Source organism: Lycorma delicatula, chromosome 2, assembly GCF_047948215.1.
Source record: "Lycorma delicatula isolate Av1 chromosome 2, ASM4794821v1, whole genome shotgun sequence".
Lineage (NCBI taxonomy): Eukaryota > Metazoa > Arthropoda > Insecta > Hemiptera > Fulgoridae > Lycorma > Lycorma delicatula.
The window spans coordinates 231,304,517-231,331,065 of NC_134456.1; the positions used below are offsets into that span (position 1 = coordinate 231,304,517).

Genomic DNA, 26,549 nt, shown 5'->3' on the forward strand with positions numbered 1-26,549 from the left:
GTATGTTGGTTTGTTTTTCTTTAATCTTCCTTCTACTATTAATCTGAGGCCTAAAATTGCTTCCCTTGTCCCTATACTTTTCCTGAAACCAAATTGGTCTTCTCCTAACACTTCTTCCACTCTCCTCTCAATTCTCCTGTATAGAATTCTAGTTAAGATTTTTGGTGCATGACTAGTTAAACTAATTGTTCTGTATTCTTCACATTTATCTGCCTCTGCTTTCTTTGGTATCATGACTAACACTTTTTTTAAAGTCTGACGGAAATTCCCCTTTTTCATAAACATTACACACCAGTTTGTATAATCTATCAATCGCTTCCTCACCTGCACTGCGCAGTAATTCTACAAGTATTCCGTCTATTCCAGGAGCCTTTCTGCCATTCAAATCTTTTAATGCTCTCTTAAATTCAGATCTCACTTAGTATTGTTTCTCCCATTTCATCCTCCTCAACTTCCTCTTCTTCCTCTATAACACCATTTTCTAATTCATTTCCTCCGTATAACTCTTCAATTTATTCCACCCATCTATCGACTTTACCTTTCGTATTATATATTGGTGTACCATTTTTGTTTAACACATTATTAGTGTTATTAAAATTATTAGATTTTAATTTATGTACCCCAAAATTTTCCTTAACTTTCCTGTATGCTCCATCTATTTTACCAATGTTCATTTCTCCTTCCACTTCTGAACACTTTTCTTTAATCCACTCTTCTTTCGCCAGTTTGCACTTCCTGTTTATAGCATTTCTTAATTGCCGATAGTTCCTTTTACTTTCTTCATCACTAGCATTCTTATATTTTCTACGTTCATCCATCAGCTGCAATATATCGTCTGAAACCCAAGGTTTTCTACCAATTCTCTTTATTTTAAGTATTTTAAGTCGGTCCCCTCTTTCATTCCTTTTGCCCAGCCCGTATTCACCCACTATATTTCCTTCCTTGTCTTTTCCAATGCTTTCATTCCAATCTCCATCTATTATTAAATTTTCATCTCCTTTTAGGTGTTTAATTGCTTCATCAATCTCTTCGTATACACACTCTACCTCATCATCATCATGGGCGCTTGTAGGCATATAGACATTAACAATCGTTGTTGGTTTAGGTTTTGATTTTATCCTTATGTCAAATTTGAAATACTCTACTCTCTTCCCTATCTTCTTGTTCATCATGAAACCCATTTGATTTGATTTTTTTAATTACGTCTAATAAATGAGTTTATTAACATCACTATTGAAGATAAACACCACCAAATGAATTATAACTGCACCTGCTTTTAAACTTATCTAATCCATCAAGATTGATAACAAAACACAATTGATCAATACAATGGCTGTATGCTTTTTGACAAGTATTTATGCTGAAGCAGTTTTAAATAATAATGTATTTTCTTTATACAGCTGAGCTGTAGTTCTAATATATCGTACAAATACAAGTCAACAACCATGTAAACTACAAACTATAATTCAAGCACCAACTCTGTCAAATTCTACTTAAAAATTCTTACTGAAAATACTTCCTACTGTTTCCTTTTATTTTAAACAAGAAATGTAAACTATTACAGTTTAATTAAAGAACGCAAATTATAAGGGTAGTAAATTTATCAAAACTGTTTTGCCAGAAGGTTGGTAGAACCCCCATTTCCCATTCAAAATAAAAAATAAAATTTCTAAGAAAGGTTGTTTCAAATTTTACTTTTCATCTGAATGAAACGTTATGTAAAATACACCCCAAAGCATGAAATAAAACATTTTCTCCAAAGTAGAAGCGGATTTAATTATTCTAACTTGTACTTTTACTTAAGATTTGAATAAAATATAAAAACAGTGTGAAAATAAATTACATTCTAAACAACGTATAGGCAAATTTTTAACATATACATACATTATTTTACTGAAATTAATTTTTTCAACATTCATATTATTCCTCTGTACGGTTATATTTAAAATTTTATTAATATAAACCACCCTCTATACAGAATACTGAGATAACATCTTACCTTAATTTTATCATAAAAGTCCTTTCATTGTTAAAATTAAGGTAAAACTCAACAAACGAATATTGAAGAATTGTTAAGATTTAATATTTAAATATAAATTGATATTTAATTATAATAACAAATTAAATTACCATTCAAGATTATTTCCATATATACCATCACCCACAAATCTTACTGGAATACCAAAATTACATAAAATAAATAATCCTATACAAAAGACCTTTAATAAATTTTAAAACAGCACCTGCATGTTTCATAGCTAAAATATTTAGAATAAAAATGAACTTTAACTATAAACATTACATTAAAAATTATAAATAAATTAAATTCTATTAAAGTTAGTGTTTACGCCGTTTAGCATAAAGTTTCCGTTATTTTCAATGAATTCTAAGCTAGGGTTGGGTCCTGTTGTTTGTTACAAGCATGTTAAATTTTACTATATTTCGCATTTTTGGGCTTGTCATTTGTACCTGTTTGATTATTTGTTTTCGTGTTCGACACTTCTGGCGCCTGCCAAACTGTTTCCCTCCGTCATCCTTACTGACTGCGTGCATTCTTCTCTCGAATTATTTTGACTACCCCTTTCATACACCCGTTATTCTTTCGTTCCCATACTAATACATGCACACATCTCTTGTTTTTTACACACACTCTCTCTTGTCCACTACCTGGATCTGGTTTCCCCCTTTTTTCTTTCACGCCATCTTTTCGGCGGAGTAGATCCAACATTCCTCCAGTACAGTCGCCTATGGCCATATTCTCCTGCAAACTTGGTGATAATATTCTCATCCAAGCAGAATCTCCAAACTCGTCGCTACACATCTGAGATGCTACATATTATTCTACCACTAAACCACATCACACCTCTGTATTCCTGATACACCAGTGCGGACTACGCCCAGGATTACTGTATGTATTCATGTATCTGCATTCAGGAGTTCGTCTCTTGATATTATTTGTGTGCTACAGGCAAGTTCAATTTTCATTATTACGTTAAACAGTGATTTTATCATTGAAATTTGTGGAACATTCAGTTCATCATACCTTATGCCTTACGATTTCAAGTTTTGTTAAAAGAAAACCATTTATTCATTTAAATGCAATCATGATAGGTGGCTTACCTATTTTACATGTTTAATTATTACAATTATTGTAATTAACTCTATAATTTATTTGTGTAACTTGTTGATCGCCGAGATTAATTCTTTGCTACTCATGCACTGTATTCATAATACTTCTCGTAAATCAACCTAAAGCAAATTACTCCTGTAATGGTATGTTTTAGGACTTTGTGATTTTTGTATTTTCAAGAACGCTTATCTATCAAAATAAACTCCATTTATATTATTACTTATTTTAATGTGATTATATTGTATTAACGCCTTCTATACTGAAATTATTGTAATTAATGTTTTCTAAGCTAATGAAATCTGTTCATTGCTAATCTTCATAGTACAGTATATGTTAGTAGTGCAACTGTTTTCCAGTCCACTTTCTATCGATGTTATGTTTTAAGTATCTAATTTGAAATTAAGGTGTTTTATGTTCTCTTATTTTCAGGCTCTGTTACATTGTGTATTTAAAAAATGTTTATTCATGTATTTTTGCATAACATCATTGTTCCTATGTTGATTCAGCTGATATGTTAAGTATCATTAAGTTATGTTAATTTCATAATTTCTTTTTATGGTTTAAGGTTATGATTATAACATAAGTTCATTTGTTTCATTTTCAATAAAGTCCAATCTCTTTTGGCAAATACTAGCTGTGTGGTTTTTGTTAAGTTTACCCAACAGTTAGTTTTAACACAAAAATGATAAGTTAAGATATCACTAAACATGTACCTAATGTACAAATTGACAAAACAATAGAAATAATAAAAACTAGATTAAATGAAACCCCAGAATACAATGCAATAATCAAGAAACATTTACAACAGTTACAAGAAATATTTGTCTTTAAAATTAGTTTGAATACGAGAACAATTGTTATTCACAAACAGAAGGCTTACCAGTGTGATTACCTATATCTGCTATTATGTCTGAAATATTTACACAAGATTTTGAAAATAAAACAGTTCATAACATATTAAATAAACACCAGATATTATTGTGGAAAGGTATATAGATTATATTTTAGTCATATATATAACACAGCTATAAATACAAACATTTGATTCATTTTAAATAAACTTAACTACAATAAGAATTAAAAATTTTCAAACAAATAGAAAATAACAGAAATACACATTTTTAAAAATACTGAAATCAAAATAAACATTAATAAAATAGAAACATCAATTTACAGTAAAACCCACAACAAATATTATAATACATTTAAATTCTAACCACCCATTGCTACAAAAAGTTACTATGTACAAAAACATATTTAGAGCTACTCATTATACAAAAAACAATAAAAATAAACTCAAAAAAGAAATAGATGAAATAAAACAAATAGCAATATTTAATGGTTTTGATGATAAAATTATAGAAAAATTATAAAATACAGAATAAAAATACCATGATAATTATACTAAAATACAACAGCAGGAAAATAACACAAAGATTAATAATAATAATAATAACAGTTTATACCTAAAGTGCAATTATACAAATAAAACAATAGAAAGAATTATTAACATATATGATAAAAATAAATACAAGAAAGCATATAAACCAAATAATCACATTATAGAAGATTTTTAAAAAACAACAAAAATAAAAATAATAAAGAGGAATATACAAAATTAAATGCAACTAATGTAATATTTATATGGGTAAAACCAATACAAATATCATTTAAAAAAGGTATACAGCATCAAATCAATGATCATTACGCAGCATACAAAAACAAAAGAGGTATATCTAATGTAGCTATTTGTTAGAATGCAAACATAGTACACTACTGATTGTAAAAATAATTTAGAGATTTTGGCAGTTTGTAATAATGATAAAAAAATGAATAAAAATAAAAAATTACAATCAAGATAATAATTTAATTAAAAACATAATAAAATTGCAATATAACAGTTGGTAATAATGATAACTGAACAAAAGAAAATACTACAATTTAGATATTACATCATTCCAGAACTGGACAGCAAAATTTCTTATGTTCATAATAAACTTCAAAATTAATAGAACAGTAACAATTTTCACAAATTCAAAAATTCACATATTATAAAAACAGTAAGTTTTAATGTAATTATAGAATTTAATACCAACTGAAGATGCAGGGTCCTACAAAAATTGATTATTGGAATTCATGTGGTACATTCCAAAAATATATATACAAAGTCCATTATCCAAGTCTCTCCTAAGGGACTGTTTGGAAATTGCAGTCCTTCCAGTACTTTTTCATACATTCCGATCTCTGTGCCCTTTCTGGTGTTGATAATGTTCATGTTGTGAGTTTCGTTCTTGTGAATGTTTAAAGTGTGAAGCTAGTGTTTTCCTTCTTGATTTTTTCGTTTAATTTTTTCTTGACTATTTACTTATTTTATCTTGACTATGATGTCTTCTGGTGTAAGGCTAATTTCCTTCACTCTCTTATTTCTCTGATCCATCTGCATCCTGTCTTGGTGTCTCGAGTTGGGATTGTACGGTACCAGCTGTTTCAGAAGTCTCGAATCTTGCATCCTCATGATGAGTCCAAAGAATCCTAGTGTCTTCTTACGCATGATATCAGTGATAGGTTCTAATCTTTGTACAGGACATTGTTGGACACAATTCACCAGTGCCCATCCTTCTGGTACTTTTTGTTGATGCAGGTTCTTCTAATTCTTCTTTTGTTTCTGGAATCTGTCAGTCTTTAAGTATTATTTCAGGTGGAAGAATGTTTCTGCTGCATATGTGGCTTCCTGTTTTATAACTGCGTTGTAGTGTCTTATTTTTTAATTACAAATAGACTTTTTTACTGTAGGTGTACCAGGCTAATTTTTGTACTTTAGCTAGTTTTTTGTTCTTGTTTGGATAGAGGTTTTTGTTTACATTGTTTGTTATTATTTATCCAAGGAATTTAAATAGGGTAACTATTTTGACTTTATTACTGTTTATGTTTACTTCTTCTGTGTTGGTTTTTGGGGCATAATTTCTGTCTTTTCAAATGACTTTTGAAGCCAATTTTATTTGCAATATTTTTAAGTTCTAATATTTGTGTTTTAGCTTCATTGATGTCATTTAATAGATGTCGTTTGTTGTAGTCAATTGATGTAGTTTATTGTAATGCCAAATCGTAAGCACAATCAAGGCAGTTTGTTTTGATTTTTTGGCCTATTTTTATTTTTGGGGGCATTTTTTGAGCCATTCCCACATTACCATTTCCAGGGTGCAGCTGAATAGTAATAGTGAGAGTCCATTGCGTTGGCACAGTCCTGTATTGATCTCGAATGGTTCCAAGAGTTCACCGCTGAATTTCACTTTTGACTTAGTGTTTGTGAGGGTCAGTTTTATAATGTTTATTCATTTGGGATATAGTCCAAGGTTTCTTAGAATTTTTAGTAGGGATTTTGTAAAGATGCAACCATATGCTTCATTGAAGTTTAAAAACATTATCACCATGTCTCTCCTTCTTTTTCTGTTGTAATCATCACTAACTTGAAACTTGTGATCTGGTCTGGACAGCTCCCCCAGGGACTGAAATCTCCCTGGTATACTAGTTCTTTCTCGAGTTGTAAACGATCCTGTTGAGCATGAATCGTGAAAGAATTTTATATCTTGTGTCTAGGTGAGACTCCCCTGTAGTTGTTAGGGTCTGTTTTGTTCACTTTTTTGTGTAGCGGGTGGATGAGGGTTGTCATCAAATGTTCTGGTAGTTCTTCTTTGATCCAGATGTTGACAAGCTGTTGATGAAAGACAATTTTTTTCTGGTCCTCCTGCACGTTTCCAGATCACTACAAAGGTCTGATCCCCTGCCACTTTTTAATTCCTCATCTCAGCCAGTGCTTGGTAGTCTTCTTTTACTATGGGAGGGTTGATGTTTTTCAATGTTGGTGTTATTGGGGTGCTGGTGATGAAGTTTAGGAATTCTGTAGGTTCTTTGCAATTTAGGGTTTGTTGAAATATTTAGCCATGATTTCTTTGCTGTCTTTACTGTTATGGACCAGCTTAATGGTGTTCATCCTTCATTAGTAGGGTTGGGGTTTGTATTTTTGGAGTTGTTTTTCTACGGTTTTGTGGTAGTCTCTTGAGTGTGTTTTGTTGAATTCTTCTTCTATTGATTTCAGTGTGTCTTTTTATTCCCCTTAGGGTTAGGGTGGTTTGTTTTCTTTGCTTTACTAGATTTTGGAAGGATATTTCTGATTTTTGGAATTGGTGTAATAGCCATGTTTGATGACTTTTCTCCACTGTTTCATCGCATTCACTGTTCTACCGTTGATGCTTTTTACAAGGTTTTATTAGGGCCAATTCTTTTGTGATTTAAGGTTGTTGAATACGTCTTTGAGTTTATCCGTGATTGTTGTTTTTTACAGTTGCTTTTTGGTAATTTTCATTCTTGATTAGTTGGGTAGTCTATTCCTTAGTTGTAGGGGCTTGGTTTTGTTGCTTCCTTTGGGGAGTGAATTTAATTTTGACTACTTAAGTGATCTGAGCCTGAGTCTATGTCTCAGAGGATTTTTACATTGTAGATCTCTTTGTGGTAGTGATTGTCCATGAAGACATGATCTAGTTGCCATTCTCCTTTAGTAGTCAGGGTGTTACCAGGTTTTGAGTTTTTGAGGTTTCCTCTTGAAATATGTGGGTTTAGATTAGGTTATGGTTTCCATAGAGATCAATAAGTCTCTGTCCGTTTTGATTTGTTCTCTTTTGGGCGGGCTATTCTCCGATGATGCCATGGAATCTTCTTTCTCTGCCTAGTTGAGTGTTGAAGTCTATGATTAGTTGTTTAACGTGATTTTTGGGGATGTTATTTATGATCTGATTGACTAGATTACTGAACTTTTCTGTTTATGGTCTCTTGGAGATTTGTTTTTATTATTAGTGGGGATGCGGGCGTTTATTATGGTGTTAAGTTTTATTAGAAGCTTTTAGGATAGCATTGAGATTCCGGGGGATTGTGACTTGAATTCTTGTGCACGGAGTTTATTACTTTGATGCTTACCAAAAAGCCTGTTCCAAACTATGGGACACTGTCATCACTTTCTTCCCAGGTATCCTTGTACAGCCTATAATCCTACAGATCCAATTGTGTTCTGGTCAGAGTTTCTTATTTCCTGCAGTCTCACAATGAGAATTTTATGTTGGTCCATTAGGCCGGTTATTATTTTTAGTTTACCAGTCTGTATGAGTGAGTTTACATTGTGTGTGGAAATGTAGATTTGCTTTGGTTTAATTTTGGATATTGTACTGTTCTTGTTCGGGTATGCAATGTTAGGGCATTCCAATTCTTTTGATCACATGTTATCTTCTAAGTTGCAGCCCACCATATCCAAGTGCTGCCTTCTCTGAACTCTGGTGTTGCTTGGTTCAGTCGATTCAGTACTAAAGACATTTCACGGCTGACTGTCATGGGGCCAACTTTGGTGGGACTAGGTCCCGAGTTACAACTCTAGATGTGATCTAGTGATATTATTGTAGAAAACAGAGACATGAATCACAAATCAGGCAGAAGAAAATAAAATGCATGCATGAACGATAACATTTTTAAGAAGCATCTTTAATGGAAGACCAATGTGAATGGATAGTAAATATAAGTAGACTGATAGAAAGATTACTTTCAACTTACAAATGAAAAACAAAAGACCAAAGGGAAAACTAGAACATAAAGGGAAGATTTAATTTATAAAAAAATCTGATGTGAGCACTATATGACTTCCTTGTATGCCTATTAAATTATATATATACACATTTTTTTAAAATGAAAAGTACATAAAATTTTATTTCATTAATAACTTCTGATATTTTTTCATATTTTCTTTTTTTTATTATTATTGAATTATTATTTATCGTAATTTTTTTTTTACAATTATAGGTTAATAATTATTAGTAAATCAATATGTTGAAATTAAAAAAAAGGAGATGAAGTCCGATTCAAACCGATGTGCCTTTCCCTTTTAAGATCCCAATATTTCATTAATTAAAATTTCATTTGGCTATAACTCTGGAACCAATGAAAATAAGTACTACTTATGATATATCATTGAATAGCTCTCAATGAGGGCGTATTTCTGCAGTTACAAAAAAGTCCAAAATCCAAACTGTTTTGGATTTTGGGTTTTTTGGACACTTATGATTCAGTCGATTGCAATCAAAAAGGAATGTACACAACTAGATGTTACAACAGTTCTAAATCCAAAATTTCAACATCCTACAGCTAATTGTTTTTGAGTTATGCAGGATAAATATGTACGTTCAGACGTCACACCAGAACTAGTGAAAATGGATTCAGGGATGGTCAAAATGGATATTTCTGTTGAAATCTGAAAACCTAAATTTTTCACGATCACAATACTTCCTTCACTTCATACAAGTAGAAAATCAAAGAAGAAAATTAATTTGGATCAATTAGTTAACTTTTATTAGTATATACCGTAAAGACAGCAGGCCACCACTGCCAGAATCTGGACAATCATAATATTTTTCAAATTAAATCTTGGCTACTAGGTATAACGTGAGAAATCCTCAAAGCTAAAAAATTTACTAAAATAGATTTCTGTATAATTAATATAATAGATTTTTTAATTATTTTTTCTGTAATTAACAGTTATGTTATACATTATTAAAGTGATATGCATTATTGAAATTTTTTTCTTATTCCTTACTGTTATTTTTCCTAAATTTATAACTGTTTATTTTAATAAACACTGTTCATATTTTATGTTTACTGTTTATACTTTGCCTAAGTTATTAAAGATAATTTTCTGCAGAAGATTAAATTGTAAAGAAAAACACCAATACCTACGATTAATCCATTGATTAGGCATAATTCTTTCATTTAAACCGCATTTAAATAGTTTTGAGAAGAAAATCGCTTAAATTAGTAATATTATAACCATTTAATCACTAACATGAACATACAAATATGACTTTGATTGATAACATTACAACATAAACTAAATGTAAAACTGAAATTAGTGAGTTAAAGCAAATAGGTTAATTTAAGAAAACAGATACATAAGGTTTTTTTATTTAAAAACATTATACCTTAATTGTTTCAACAGCAACAGCATTATCTAGAAGCACATCATTCGCTATGGAGAAATACATTAAAGTATTATTTAACAGATGCTTTGCATCTTCAATCCAGGAAAATGTAGTATTCATGTTCTTCATAATTCTTTCTGTAGCAAGAGTTTTAGGTGTATATAATATTTTACCCCTACAAAAAAATTATAAAATAACATGAAATTAGCACTATATATTATTTATTAACAATTTAACTTGAAAATAATTACACTTACCTCTACTTGTATTAGAATTATATTTACAATTATTAATTATATTATAGGTTATTATAACCTATAATATATATAGGTTATATTATTAGGTTTATTATTTATATTAAAATTATTAATTCTACTTGTATATTATATTTTCAAATGCTAAACTGAAAATGCATTTCTTAGAAAAAATAAATTTAGACAACACTATAAATTTTTCATCAGATTTACTCTAGCTGACCTTTTTACGAAATAGAAAATTTTACATGAATCCAACAAAACATTACTTTTAATGAGGAACATGTTGAAAACATTTATACTTCTTAATAATTCATTCACTTTATTTTGTATGTCAAGGAAATTCAATACAGTAATATCTTGTTACATAGATTTTACTATTGTATTATATCTCTAACATTAATACTAATTTATTACTAATATTTGTCAGGAAAATTTGCCAGTCTCTTCCTAAGCAAAATTGCTTTAGAACAATGTATTTTAATTCCTCTGTTTTGAGAGACACACTCAAATCATCGTTCAGAGTTCAGAAAATACTACGATTTGTATCAAATTGTTATTTAAAAAACTGTTTAATAGATTATAATATAAATATAATAGAATATTAATTTGGTTTAATATGAATTGGATTCATGTTATAAGTATAATAGAATATAAATTGGATTTAATATGAACTGGATTCGGGGAGATGATTTAAGCATTCATAAAAAGATAGCCAGAAATGCAAGTGATGCCTATATATTTTTCTCAGAGAAAAACAAATAATTAACTTACACTAATTAATAATAATTAATCAAAAACACAAAAAAAAAACAATTTCATTGTAAAAGTTAGTGAATCCCCTTACCATATAAACAGAATGATATTAAAAAAAATGTTGAATAATACAAACCCCAAAATACACTTTGTGTAAAAGTTTCCTTCAAAAAACAACTATCTGCGCCGAATCCCAAAAAAACTGATATATAAAGAAACTGAATACTAGTTGCTACTCTCAAACTTCTCTAAAATGCAAATTCTTTGCTTCAAATCCAGATAAAAATATTTAATAAATTAAGTCGTGCCAAAACTTGAAAAATATAACACTAATTCACTCGCCACAGGCTGTTTCAAAATATAAGTGTGTGTGTGTGCATATATATATATATATATATGTGTGTGTGTGTGTGTGTGTGTGTGTGTGTGTGTGTGTGTGTGTGTGTGTGTGTGTGTGTGTGTGTGTGTGTGTGTGTGTGTGTGTGTGTGTAAGTGTATGTATATATATATATATATATATATATATGTGTGTGTGTGTGTGTGTGTGTGTGTGTGTGTACCACTTTCTTTAAGCAAGACATCATTGAAACTATTTTCAAAAGAACGACTAATCAAACTTTAAATAAATAAAAGTACAAAGTAAATGAAATAACAGATTTACCTCACAAAAGGTTTATAAATTCTCCAGATAGTTTTTAAAAATGGTGATTCTTCAAATATCTTGAATATACCATTACAGTATGGTGATGCAGACACATCATACTCATATTTCAATTCTCCTCTATCTTTTAACTGATCATTCAAAGAATCAAAACTAGAAATAGTAAAAAAATAAAAAATGTTAAAAGAATAGAAATTAATAAATAACTAATGCTAAATTTCATTAGACAAAACATTAAATTAATCAATCTAATAACTCATTAAAAACCCGACTCACCTAATTTACTAGTCCCCTCTATGACATATTTTCAGCATTGTAATGAAAAATGCTGCAGGTATATCAATGTCATTTTATTTTTTATTTCCGAAACATCTTTCCTATATTATTCAGGCTATCAAAATTTTAAAGACCAGCACTACTAACAGACACCTAATAATTTCTTTATTTTTGTATCCTTGCAAATTTCATTGGAAGTATGTGATGCTCTACTAGTGTGTTTCACTAGCACAAATAATTATTTTATGTTCAGGGTTGCTTAGAGATGTTTTATTTTCACTGGCATATTCATTAGTTAAGAGATCTGTAAATAAAGTAATGAGACTAGTTCACAAACCAAGTTTACAAGTTACAACCAAACACTAAAACGCAGTACTTTCTGTGACAGACAGTCAGAATTTGAATATTTCTTCTCTTGTATGAAAACTTAGTATACTATAATGATGTGGACTCTTTACTGGAAGCTCTGGGAGATATGCATCATCCTGACTAATGGCGACTTTTGTTGACTCATCAAATCTTAGTTTGAAACCTGTTCTACTTCACATTGGAAATAAATACCCATCAATACCAGTGGCATATACTGTTCACATGAAGGAGTTTCATGAAAATACGAAAATTGTATTGAGTAGGATTCAGAATGAAAAGTATGTGTGGCATATTTGTGGAAATATGAAAGTAATAGCGCTTTTACTTGGACTGCAACTTGGATACACTAGTTCTGTTGCTTTTTGTAAAATTGGGATAGCAGAGATAGAAAAAAAACCATTACATTAAACAGCAGTGGTCAAAGAGAAAAGTACTGATTGTAGGAGAAAAGAATGTTGTTAGTCCGGTATTAGTAAAACAACAAAAAATTTATCTTATGCCACCACACATTAAGAAGCTAGGTTTATCCAAAAATTTTGTTAAAACAATGGATCATAATGGTGTAGGGTTTCAGTTTCTAAAAAACAAATTCCCTAATATAAACGATACTAAAATAAAGGAATATTTGTTAGACCACAAATAAGAGAACTAATGAGTGATCCAGCATTTGAAGAATGTTTGAATGACTTGGAGGTACTGCATGGAAATCATTTTCAATGTAGTAAACAACTTCCTTGGAAACCATAAGGCCAGTAACTTCAGAGAACTTGTGAGTGAACTCGTTCAAAACTATAAAGAACTTGGGGTAACATGTCACTCAAAATTCATTTCTTACATTCACATTTGGATTTTTATCCTAACAATTTTGGCACTATCAGTGATGAACATGGAGAATGGTTTCACCAGAGATATCTACGATGAAAACACGATACCAGGAAATATGGAACCCAAAAATATTAGCTGACTATTGCTGGAATCTAAAGATTAAATCTACCCAAACGAAAGAAAAATTATCTAATTACAGCAAATTATAGCAGAAAATCTAAACGAAATATATTTTAGGTGAGTACAAATGCATGTAATGTATTATCATATTACATTCATCATACATTTTTTTTTGTTTCAAAAGAAATTTCAATTACAAAAAATCTGAGCCTGATAGAAAAAATCTATTAACATACATGAAATCAGTATAAAGAATACTATAAGAATCCATCACTCACTCTCATTTAACAAACAAAAAATTACATTTTGTCGGCCAACAATTTTTTTTTATTAATGCTAATCAATAATATAAAACCCTGTTGAAAATTAGATTTGCAATTCCAAAAAAAAACATGGCTTGTTATTTAGTGAAGTGGTGGGTGCTTTTGCATGACAATATTTAAACACAGTACAAACAATATTTACAGTAGCCTAAATTGTTCAATTGTTGGAAAAATTTGGCTGGAAAATTTTTCACCATTAATCCTACAGCCTTGAGCTCTAGTATTTACCACTTATTTATTCATTTAAAGAAATGACTTGACTTAAAGTATAAAATGATAATGAACTGAAAAACACTGTTAATAGCTGTTCAAGACAACTGGTAGACTTTTTCAATAGAATAAGAAAGCTGTTACAAAAAAAGGTGTGAAAACCAAATGTGGAAATCAATGGTGGCTATGTGGAAAAATAATAAATTTATATAAGTTTATTTTAATGTTATAAATTTTTTTTCTAATTCGCACTTTTTCATTACACAAAAGGATAAACAACATACAAAAAGAATGTAACAATGAATGACATACACAGAACTCAACTAGCAAGTACTGGATTTAGCAAAATCTTATCAGTTACAATAGTTGAATCTCGTATTAAATATATTAAAAGAAACCATGAATTTTTCACCAATTTTTATTTAAACAATATTTAACTACTGAGTTCTTTTGTAATAACCCGCAGAATGAGTTTGGAAACACCTCATCATAAAATGCCAGTGAAACTTGGTCACTGAATTTATATTAAGTGATCTACTAAAAAAAGAATGGCAATAATAACATCAACGTAAAAATAACAATAATAACAGAGATATTCTACCTGGTAGTACTTTGGCCAGGTTGATAAGCTTCATTGTCATCATCTTTATTAGATGTTAAATTCTGCCCACACAGTAATGCATCCAAAATCGTAATTATTTCCTCATACCAAGGTGCATTTCTTTCTTTTACCTCAGCAGATATATTTCTATAACTTCCATTCAATTCTACAAAATCACTATAAAGAAAAATTAAATTAATTACAAAAGTTATACAGAATAAACTAGCAGTTAAAATAAGTAAGACTGAACATTTACTACCACAATTTTTAAATCATAGCAATTCTCATTAAGATTAAACAACTGTTTTAAAAAAAAAAAATTAATGGAATAAACTTGAAAATTTGAATACTTTTTGCAGCTACTTAGAATTTCTTGATAGGTCCCATAACTTATTCTAACCATATCACATAATTTGTGAAGTGTTCAGAGACAGTTTTCTCATGTACAAGTATCCAGATTTTCTCCATATTTTCTGGTATTTTATTTATGGAAGGCTTTCTGAAACAATCATATCTTCAATTTACATTCTATTGGCCTTCAAATGAGCATGCCATTCAAAAATCTTTGTTTAACCTAACAAATATTACAAAATTTCATAAACATTGTGAAAGTCTTGGTAGCTGATTTACCAAGTTTCACACAAAATTTTATGTAGCCCATTGTTTAAATCTGTTATCGCAGATAAGTAATAAACACAAAGTTATAAAACTGTATCTAAACTGAGCATGAGTCCACAATATGACACCTCTCAGTAAACTGATAAATTTGACACCACTTGGCTTGGGAGTAATGACCTCCAGTGTCCTGTACAATAATGTCATAATGAACAATCACTGCAAGTTCAGTATGATAAAATTCCAATGCCACCTCACATGTTATTTATTGCTTCATATGGATTTCCAAAATCCAAAATATCCCGGATAATTGTGAGTTTTAAAGTAAAATTCAATTCTGTTTTGTAAGCATTAAAATAGAGTTAAAAGTGTCACATTATTTTATATTTCCAATAGGATTAATATAATTGATTTGAGCGTTTTTCCCCCTTCCCAGCATTGCCACTCTTAATATTTGTAGTTGACATGTTTCAGAGTACCTTCATTCTCAAAAACTACTTTTAGCTCTGAGTCTTCCTGAGTTGGGATCATCAAATAAATAGCGATGTTAAGCTCCTCCCAATCCCCATTCCTACTATCATGAAAAAACATGAGTATATCCTACTGCATCATGATATAACTCATTTTCAACATCAACTTCATCTGATTGGAACATACGCTTCATTTCAATACCGAAGATGTGCATAACTGCTAAAGCAACTATAAAATACTGCACTTAGCTGAATGAAATTTCATCTCTCTCATCAGGATCTGAAACCTTTTTTAAAAACTCCAAAGGTACATGCCATATTAAAGTGTGAGGATGGTTGTAGCATTTACTTTTAAATTTGAGATACTAAAACTGGAGTCACCGAGTTTTTAGGTGACAAATATCTGTACGTAATCACTGATAAGCAATCCTTCATAAGCTCCAGTTTCTAAACTAGCAGTCACATTGCTGTTAACCCACAGTCTTCTATCATGTTCTGAGTCCGGCCAGTGACTACATTCATTATTCTCAAGTCATCACAAATTACTTGAATGATATTAAAAAAAAATTTTTTTTCTATTTTGAACAGTTCATTGCCACAGTCGAGTGGATAAACAATCTTTATATGACAATAATCAGTTGCAATTGTATTATTTGAAAAAAGCTTAAAAAACACAAACACATAATGTAAGGTAAACAAATTAATATACCCTTTTCTGTTCTGAAAAAATCCTATCACTGCATCATATACATTACATCAATTCAGGAATCTTTATTTCAGAGTATGCTCGATTTTTAAAACATTAATTTTAATCTACATCTTTATATAAGTAATAAGAATTAATAAACTGATTACCTTATTACATCAGAATAAGCTCGAAATTTTTTTAAATCACTATTAATGTTATTAGTTAAAGTAACAAAGTCAACCACTTCTTGCCAAGATAAACTACGATAAGTAGAACCAATCTAAAACAAAGATTTATTCTGAGTTAAAAAAAAAAAACAGAAAATTTACAAAATGATATATCCAGTCAAAATATAATTCTTTTACTCACTACTAAATTCTTTTTTTACTATTTTAAATACTTGCTTAGATAAGTTTTGAATGAACTTAAATGCCACCATTTAGTTTGACAACCCAAAGTAGAGTTTTTAAAACTTTTTTAATTCATAACAAAAAAAAGTCAAACCATAATAATAAAAATGAATATTATTTAAAACTGCATTAATAAAACATTAATAAATTAAAAAACATTAATTAATACTCTACTTGTGCCAACTATCTGAGTGAATATTTAAAATAGTAAAAAAGGATTTAGCAGTGAATAAAAGAATTATATTTTAATCGGATATGAAAATTGAGTATTAATTTACAGGAGTACTGTTATTTGTTGCAGTTTTTATAAGACTGTCTCTTTCAAACACCATCTGATGATTTATCTAACTGAAATTATGCTTGTTTTACTAAATGTAATATTTTTCTAATATATTAAATTTTGTCATCTTTATTAATTTCTAATATTTCTAAATTTGTGTTATCAGAAATAGAATGTTTATGGTTTATTAGATGGTTTGCCATATTAGACAAACCTAATTTATATTTGCAACTTTCTATAATGTTCAAGAAATCTAGTTTTAAAGAATCTAATTTTTTTCTCCTATATAAATATCACAATCATTACTTTAATTTTATAAATTCCACACACACTGTTTATTATATTATTATTTTTTTTAAATATTCCATTATGTGGTTATTAGGTTGTATGCTGATTTAAATATGTAAGTTTTAGTAATGTTTTCAATAATATTATTAGATGCATAATATAAAATGACAAACAATTAAAAGAATACATTTTAATGAAATAGGTATAAAATGTAATACCAATGCAGGATACTGCAAAAACTACTTATTGGAAATTAATTGGCAAGTTTACCTTATCTAATTACTGTGTTTTGATGGTTTATATTTCAAATAATATTAAAAATTTACTGAAATTAATCTTTTTAAGATTATTATTCCCCTGTACTGTTAAATTACATTTAAATTCTAGGTTTTAAATTTAACCACTACGTGTTTAGCTAATAGACTTTAAATATAATATTAAATATATATATATTTTTTTTTCATTTATTTTTGTAATATGCTGATTTTTTTTCTAACAAAATGTTGAAAAATATTAGTGTGTGCCAATTATCTCTTGAATTCCTTAGAACAGGAGTGCATAACAACATCATATTTAAATGCGTCAAGTCGAAATGGTTAAAAAAAAATCAAATAACAAAATCATCACTGGCTCACTGCAAACCAGTACATATACTTATTATTTGTTCAATTCGATATGGCAACAGCTGCATGGAAATAAGATCCATTTACTTAAAATGCACATGGACGAGATTAGTCACTTCACAGAAGATCATCAGACCTTCTTTTTATTTATTTTTAAGCTCGCATATTAAAAAAAATGAATAGGTCAATGTCAAAAAAAAACTGCTCTTTTAGTGTATAGCCCACCCTGTGCATTCTATATGCTTTAAACAAGAGTATCTCATCAATTCTTTGTCCAATCTGCACTGTTCAACTGGGAGTTTTACTTTAAAAAAATCTATTTTACTTCAAAACAATAATTCTGTATTAAAATTTATGCTCATTATATTACAAAAAATAATTAAATATACTATTAAGAACAAAAATCTCAAATAAAAACACCTATACATTACCTCTTTTATTATTTGTGAAGAATCCACTTCTTTAATGCCAGAGGCAATTAGATTATTGAAATCTTTTTTATTCATCTTGCATAATTCTGAATACAACGGATCATCAGGATTAACATTTGGAATCAAATTTTGCATTAGAGTTTTATTACAAAGCAATAAAGACACATTATCATGATATAATGATGTAAATTCCTGAAAAAAATAACAAAAACCAAATACAATAAATTTATGTTGGTAAATTAATATTATATTTAAAATAGAGCAACTAAAATTTAAAAGATTTTTATAATCAACCAATCCTGGAATAGCTTCCAGTTTAATGGACTAACTTTTTGAAATCTATCAGTTTTTTTTTTTTTTTTCACTTAAACTACTTAATTATTTCCAACTGCACTCCAATAACTTATAAATTTTTTTCTCATTAGAATATCCTTCTCAGTTACACACATTTGTACATTTATGGATATACAGATAAACTAAAATAAAAATCAGAAACATCATGGAAATGAACACTACTTCAAATAAACATGTAATTTTCAATAGCAATATTATTCATTCTGGTAAAATATACTTTACAGCATGCACTTATACTAGACATATTCATAAAGGGCCATTTGGTGACTAAAAAAAATTAACTCGTGAGAAAATGTTTTTACTTACAGTTTTAGTTTATATCTACTTCACTTTTCCATATAATCGCCATTCAGTTCTAAGCACTTTTCATAACACTGCACCAGTTTCTTTAACCCCTCTACATAGAAGTTTGCTGCTTGGGAATTGTACCAGTTGACGGCAGACTTGAGTTCCTTGTCGTTTTCAAACAGTAGTCCACCAAGCCACTTTTTCAAATGCAAGAAGAAGTAGTCACTAGAATGAAGGTCAGGACCATATGTAGGGTGGTCAAAAAGTTCCCAACGAAAATCTTGAATCTTTTTCTTGGTTAAGGCAGCGGTGTGAGGATGCAAGTTGTGGTGAATGAGGATTATGCTAGAGAACAGTTTCCCATGTCATCGATATTGGATCACACATCTCAGTTTGGTGAGCATTTCGTAGTACACATCAGCTGTAATTTTTGATCCACATTCCATGAAATCAACCAAAATGATGCCCTTTTCGCCCCAAAAATTAGTAGCCAACATTTTTCAACTCGAGTAAAGAGGTTGCTTAAACTTTTTCAATTTTGGGGAACTTTAATGGCAACACTGCATTGACTATTGTTTTGATTCTGCATTGTTGGAGGATATCCACATCTCATCGCCCATTAACAATGTGGGAAAACAAATCATCTCCATCTTGTCGATAGCAGTCCAAAAACACTCGTTCTTTCTTCTGTGAATGTTCTTTCTCTTTTTGTTGGTCAGTGAGCATTTTCAGTACCCACCTTCCACACAATTTGTGATATCTGGGCTTTTCTTGTGTAGATAGACGTGCATCCAACTGCAGAAATTCATCAGCCAGAGCACTAATCATTAATCACCAATCACATCACAGTTTTTGGTTCTCTTGCTCAACAATTTCATCGGTTTGAATACTGGGCCTGCCACTCCGCTCTTCATCATACACAATTTTGTGGCCATTTTTAAAGTCTCGACACCATTGTTAACCTTTCCTTCACTCATTACTATCCGTACACTAAGCACAACTCCCAATGAAGTTCAACAGCTGAAGATCCTTTTGAACACAAAAATCTAATCACAGCGCACACTTCACACAACTGGTAAGAGAAATGATTGTTGTGGACATTGCCATCTGCACTCACCCGCAGGCAAATGACTAGTGAATCAAAACAACAACTGTAGTGGCTTCGTAAATAGCTGACAGATGGCCCTGCATGCACGAAACTGTGTTCACACCCACTAATATTTAAATATAAGCCGACAGCCATTACTTTATGAATATGCCTTGTATGAGGGTGTCAATTATTATCTGCAAATTAGTTATATTTTTGTTTATGTTGGTAGTACTGTCGTGTAATGTAGACGACGCATGCGTGGTTTAATTGTTGTTATGTCTGTGCAGGTTTGATGCTGCTACGTCAGTTCCATTATTGCTGCCCTGCCGTTACTCATGGCTGCTTCGCTTTCTGTTGTCACCGAAGAAAAGTAAACTTCAGTGATCTGTTTTTTGTGGTCGGAAGGTGTATCAGGGACCGAAATTCATTGAAGACTTTCGGTACAGTATGGGAACAGTGTGTTGCCGCAACAAAATGTTTACGAACGGATTGAAAAACTTAAAAATGGGTCGCACAAGTGTTACGCACGATGAAGGAGCTCGACGACCGTTTACCACCACAAATGAGGAAAACATTGAGCGTGCACATGACATTGTTTTCTTAGACAGACTAGTAACTATTGATGAAGTGGCGCATCATCTGCAAATTAGTCATAGTTCTGCCTACGAAATCCACAACAGACTTGGGTTTCATAAATTCTGTGCAAGATGGATACCAAAACAACTCACACAGTTGCATAAACAAACGCGTTTGGACATCTGCCAAAAACATTTGGATCGCTAATCACTATGGTAACGAACGGGACATCTTCTTAGACAGAGTCATCACTGATGATGAAACATGGGTCCATCATTACGAGCCGGCGAGTAAACGGTAGATTATGGAATGAAAACATTCAAATTCGCCCTGAAAAAAAAGCAAGACCCAACCATCCGCAGGAAAACTGATGCTTATGGTTTTTCAGGACTCACAGGCCCCAGTACTGGAACATTATGAGGAAAGGAGCACAGCAATAAACAGTGCATGTTACAATGAGATGCTTATTGCCACGCTGAAGCTGCAATTCAAAGCAAACACCGAGGACTGCTGTCAAAAGGTGTTGTGTTGTTGCATGACAATGCCCGTCCACATACTGCCGCCCACACTGCTGAAACGCTCCAGAAACTCAACTTTGAAGTACTGGCTCATCCTCCGTATAGTTCTGATCTTGTCCCTTCTGACTACCACTTGTTGGTCCACTCAAAGAGGCATTAAGACTCTCAATTACCTCAATTTACCTCAGATGAAACAGTGAAAGAAGGGGTGCATTCCTGGCTCGCAGCTCAATCAAAAACCTTTTTTTATAAGGGCATCAGGAAGCTTGTGCAACGATGGACCAAGTGCATTGAAATGTAAGGGGACTATATTGAAAAATGATGTACATGTAAGTTTCCTATTTGTATTGCAATAAAATTTATAACTACATTGCGGATAATAATTGACTTACCCTCATATATACTCAAATATATATATATATTCTTGATAGAAGCACATTGTAGAAAAAAAAATTGAATTTTATATCAAATTAAACCAATTCTTTTCTGAGTTAATGTGTATTTAGAAATAGTTTATCGGCCAATATAATTAAGAAATCTACTTTAATAAACTTACATTTATGAAATAAAAAATAAACTGCATGCAGATTGAAATCAACAGTACAACCTAGATTTACTTTATTTTAACATGAAATAAATTAAATTAGCATTTGTCATGAAAGAAAAAGCTTGTTTGTTAACAGTTTTATATAACTTGTTTATCATCATTGGTGAAATTTTCAATTTATTTAAAGAAGGGAAGCAGATTGGAAATAAGAGTGAAATTCACTAAAAAGGAACCTTTCTTTCACAGTAGGGCAATTTAAATGTCCCATAGGTTCATTAAAAGATTTAATTTCTTCTAAATTTAATTTCTTTCTTCTGAATTTAATTTCTTTTAAATTAGAATTTCAGTATAAAAGAACAAAGTTTTGACTGATAAATATTTTTACACTGGTCAATTTTAGTATTATAACTATTTTATATTTTTAACTGTTACTTTAACTCTCTATAGAAAGGAATACTTTTTTATTGAACTATGTATTTAACAATACTATTAAAAAATGTACAAGGTCTCATTAGTTTTAATTAACAGCAGGAACAAAAAAGGATTGTGAAGAAAAGAACTTCCATTAAAACTGCTAGCAATCTTGGATGATGATCAGAAAAAAGTATACTCACTTAACAGTGTTCCAAAATGAAAGACCTGTACAGACAAGTGCAAGGTCTGTACGTACTATTGTACTATGTTCTGCGCTTATATGAAGCAACTTTAATTTTTTCTAATAAACAGCCGAGTTATAAGAAGTTTTAATGAATTTCTTTCATCCTTTAAAACATTCTTTTTACGTTGATGTCAAATGAAACTATGAAAGGTTGCATAAGGATCAACATAGTGTACTAAAAAACATGATTCAGTGTAAAAAAAATTCCTAACTACTTTTTTCTTTTTTTTCTTCAGTGGCTGCTATTTTAAAAACAATCACTGGAAAAACATCAGATAAAATTTTGTCCTTAAATATAGTAAAACACTACATTTTTAAAAAATATCTTAATAAATTTATGAAATATTGAAATGCACTACACATTTCAATTTACATGCCCTACACACTTTCTTCAGATGAATTGAAACTAGCACCAAAAATTCTGAAAAAACAAGGTTCAATTATGGTATAATCTCAAATAGTTTACAAGGTGGAACAGTTCAAAGAAAAGCCTTTTCTTTCATGAACAAATACCACAAAAACTTTTTCATGTTACAATTGACATCATGTTTTTCTTTGCCGATTTCAGTCTAAGTGTTATTTTTTTTCTATCTCATTACTACTTGAAAGTAAATTATTTAATCATATCAGCTAGTTTATTTTGTGAATAGAAAGACCATGTCCCCAAAGAAATTCAATTCATTAACATAATAACCTTAAACAGAATGTCAAGATTTTTAGATACATGAGCCATTTTTTGTTTCATTTTTTACAATTTCAGTAATTAAGATTGTATCAGTTTCCATAAATTTTCAAATTATTGGCTTTTTATTTTAAAATATCATTATTAAACATTAAAATACATATCATCATTTTCATTTGCTCTCAGACATCCATGAAATATTTATATCTAAATAACCTTTTTCTTTTAGGTTTAACAAATATATCAATATATAATTATTGTATGTGCATTAAAAGAATCTACTATACAATTATCTATAGTAAACAACACACTAAAGTATTGCAAATGTAATATAGTACTGCCTGTTGATATGTTAAAGCCACACTAAAAAATTATACATTAAGAGATTAATGGTCCCATCAAATTCAAAAAAATAAATTTCTAGTCACTTCATAAAATCAAATTATTTTTCTTTCACTAACAATTAAAAATTTCAAAACAAGTAAACACTTTAATAGAAAACAGATCATAGAAAAAGTTACATAATTTTTTTTTATTCAAATTAAGACTTGTAAATCTTAAAAATAAAAATAACTTTAAAAAAATATTAATAGTTTTGTAACTAAGAAAAATGATTAATTATATTTTTATCCAATTTACCCTATTTAATTTATTAAGTGCCAGTTCTGAAGTTAATAATGCATCAATACTATTTGAACTTAAAGGCAGTTTTCTTCTTTTAACTTCTTCTTTTATACGACTTGGATTTTTTACTAATTCTGGTAACTTAAACCCACCTGAAACATTAACGTTATTACAAGAATTTAATTAGAAAATAATACAATAAGATAACATTCATAAAAACTATTAGGTACTTTTTTAACTTTTTTACAATACTAGATTGTCACCAATTTCTAGTTTTAGAGGAATACACAAATAATTTTTCTTTATTAAATTCTTATATGTAAACTGTAGCTTTCCCAATATCACATATTTCTACCATAAAAATTTACCTTCATTTTAGAAAGTCAGTTTAAAACTTTGACTTCCAGAACGCTACATTCTATTTTACAACCTAAAATAATGATGAAGACATGTAAAAATGAAAATAATAATAGACAAAATAATGGACTTCTTTGTAACTTTTACAGCACTTCTAAAATAAAATAAAAAAACACTGTTTATCACTGGAAAGAAAATATTTTTAATGTATTAAAAACAACATATTATTTCATTTTTTTAACACAGGATTTCTAAGGCTCTGATTTCTTATTCCCTCATTACCTTAATACTGATAATTAATAAATGTACATCAAGTTGACAAGACCACTATGAAAATTCTTAATTTTAACTGTTAGAAAATTACCAGTATATTAAATGTGCAATTAAAACATTTACCACAGTAAATTTTACCATAGTTAAATCCATGTTTGAACAGCTTTTTTAAATTAAAAAAAAAAAATCATTACTTCAAGATTTAATCTTTTCCTTAATTAATAATTACATCTTATAAAACTCTTACAAGAGATATTGCAAACACGATTTTTTCATATAAACTACTTCCATCTCAAATTTAGCATTATTTTAAAGTACAATAGTAGTTATTAAACAGGATCATCATAAAAAAAAGGTGGTGTGTAAGGCATGAATTATTATTTTTATTTTTTTTTTAATATTTAGTTATACTGCTTTATTTATCAATCTATGCCTCAAATAGTTTTGTTACAGAATCAATAAATTTCAATGCAACAGTTTCATCCCTTGACAATTTCAGTCTATATACAATGTAACATATCTTCTATTTGGTTGCAAATGCTTCCTTAATTCTTTCTTTTAAGTGAATTAGTCATGTATTTTTTATATGTAAATGTTTTTAATGTATACCCACAAAGAAAACAGACAGTAAGGTCTTAACTTCTCGGAGGCCAGGATACAGGGCCTCTAGCCTATCAATCTATCTGCAAATTTTTCACTCGAAGCCTGGTTGTTAACAATTGCATTTAAGTGTAAGGATGTACCATCTTACTGGAAATAAATTCAATTTAAAATTTCTTTTACTTGAGGAAAGCAATAGTTATTTAAACATAACAAGATAAATATTAATAGTCTTTTCAGCCCAACAAAAAAGGCCCAATTACACAATTTGTCTTCAATCTACACCAATCATTCATTAACTTTAGGTACATCACTTGCTTTCTCAAAGATTACATGTCTGTTTTCAGATTGCCATACTAATGAACAATGTCTATTAACACACCCACTAAGGTGTACAATTGCTTCATCTGTAAAGTTACATCATTAAAAAATTATTTGTTTTCACTAATTTTGTCTAAAATTTCAATAGTGAACTGGAAACATTTTTCTGTATCAGATGGTTTTATTTCTTGCAGTAGCTGAATTTTGCATGCATACTAGTACATCCTTTAACATTTTCTGAACAGTTGTTACTGGCTTTTATAACTAGTGATGGATTTATTAGGACTTCTGTTTGCACACTTGTCTACTTCATTCTGACACTGATGGTCTTGGAGATTGATTTCATTTCCTAAATTGTATTTCAGTAAATCACACATTAAATGTTAAGTCAGGGAAAAAAATAAAATTTTCTTTTATGTTTCATTGTACTGACACTAATTATAACTGTATATATTCTTTTTTCTTTATATTACTGTTTTTTTAATAAAAAAATACAAGTTGACAGTGGTGATCAGATCAAGATTAAATTTAGTTTATTTTTAGTAAAACTAAATATTTATTACTTTTTGTACATTTTAAAATGTTATTTCTAAATAAATTTCTCTTAACAATTAATCAAACCTATCCAAGAGTCTTTTATAAATAAAAAAATTATCTTCAATGGTATGTTTATTGAAAGAAAATTAAGTTTATAATAAATTAATTAAAATAAAATAAATCCTTTATTACTAGATACTCTGAGAATAATTACCATTGACGTAACTTCTTCTATTATTAAAACTTTCAATTAAACTAGAAAGTTCTCTAATATCCGATATTGTACTTTGAATCCGAGACATATTTGAACTCTGTGAAAAATTTTTTATATCTTTAAATAAATTTAATAATCTGAAAAAATAAATAAATAATCAATATCATACAAATGAAGTTAAACAGATTTACAAAATAAATGCATAACTAAACACCAAATATCAAAACCAACACATGCTGGATCATTAAATCACATAATGAAAAAAATCTATAAATGGATGAAAAAATTGTATAAGTACTTCAGAAAAAATATAGATTTTACAGTTTGAAGAGTTGATTTCTAGTAGCAGATTAATTTTTATAGTCACAAAATTCCAAATTCAATTCATTTACAATAATCTAATTTTTTAACAATCTAATATTTGTTAACTACAGTTTTCCTAACAAAGCTCAGGCACTTTCAAAGTTTAAGTTAATAATACTTTGATAACAATTAATAGCTTTTCTTTCTTTCTTTCTTTTTCCTGTTTAGCCTCCGGTAACTACCTTTCTGATAATTTTTCAGAGG

At 29.5% G+C, this 26,549-nt stretch overlaps 1 protein-coding gene across 4 annotated transcripts in view; it reads right to left on the reverse strand.

Moving 5' to 3' along the window:
* The window catches only part of LOC142319723 (phospholipid-transporting ATPase ABCA1-like), a 240,390-nt gene that overhangs the window by 183,194 nt on the left and 30,647 nt on the right, over window positions 1-26,549 (reverse strand). For all 4 annotated transcript variants that reach the window (XM_075357320.1, XM_075357321.1, XM_075357319.1 and 1 more), the window contains exons 5-11: window positions 25,983-26,119; window positions 23,696-23,832; window positions 18,344-18,535; window positions 16,479-16,591; window positions 14,539-14,715; window positions 11,815-11,967; window positions 10,144-10,318 (exon numbers count right to left, since the gene is read on the reverse strand). In XM_075357320.1, coding sequence (XP_075213435.1) covers window positions 10,144-10,318; window positions 11,815-11,967; window positions 14,539-14,715; window positions 16,479-16,591; window positions 18,344-18,535; window positions 23,696-23,832; window positions 25,983-26,119 — 1,084 coding nt within the window. The remainder of the gene's footprint in view (window positions 1-10,143; window positions 10,319-11,814; window positions 11,968-14,538; window positions 14,716-16,478; window positions 16,592-18,343; window positions 18,536-23,695; window positions 23,833-25,982; window positions 26,120-26,549) is intronic.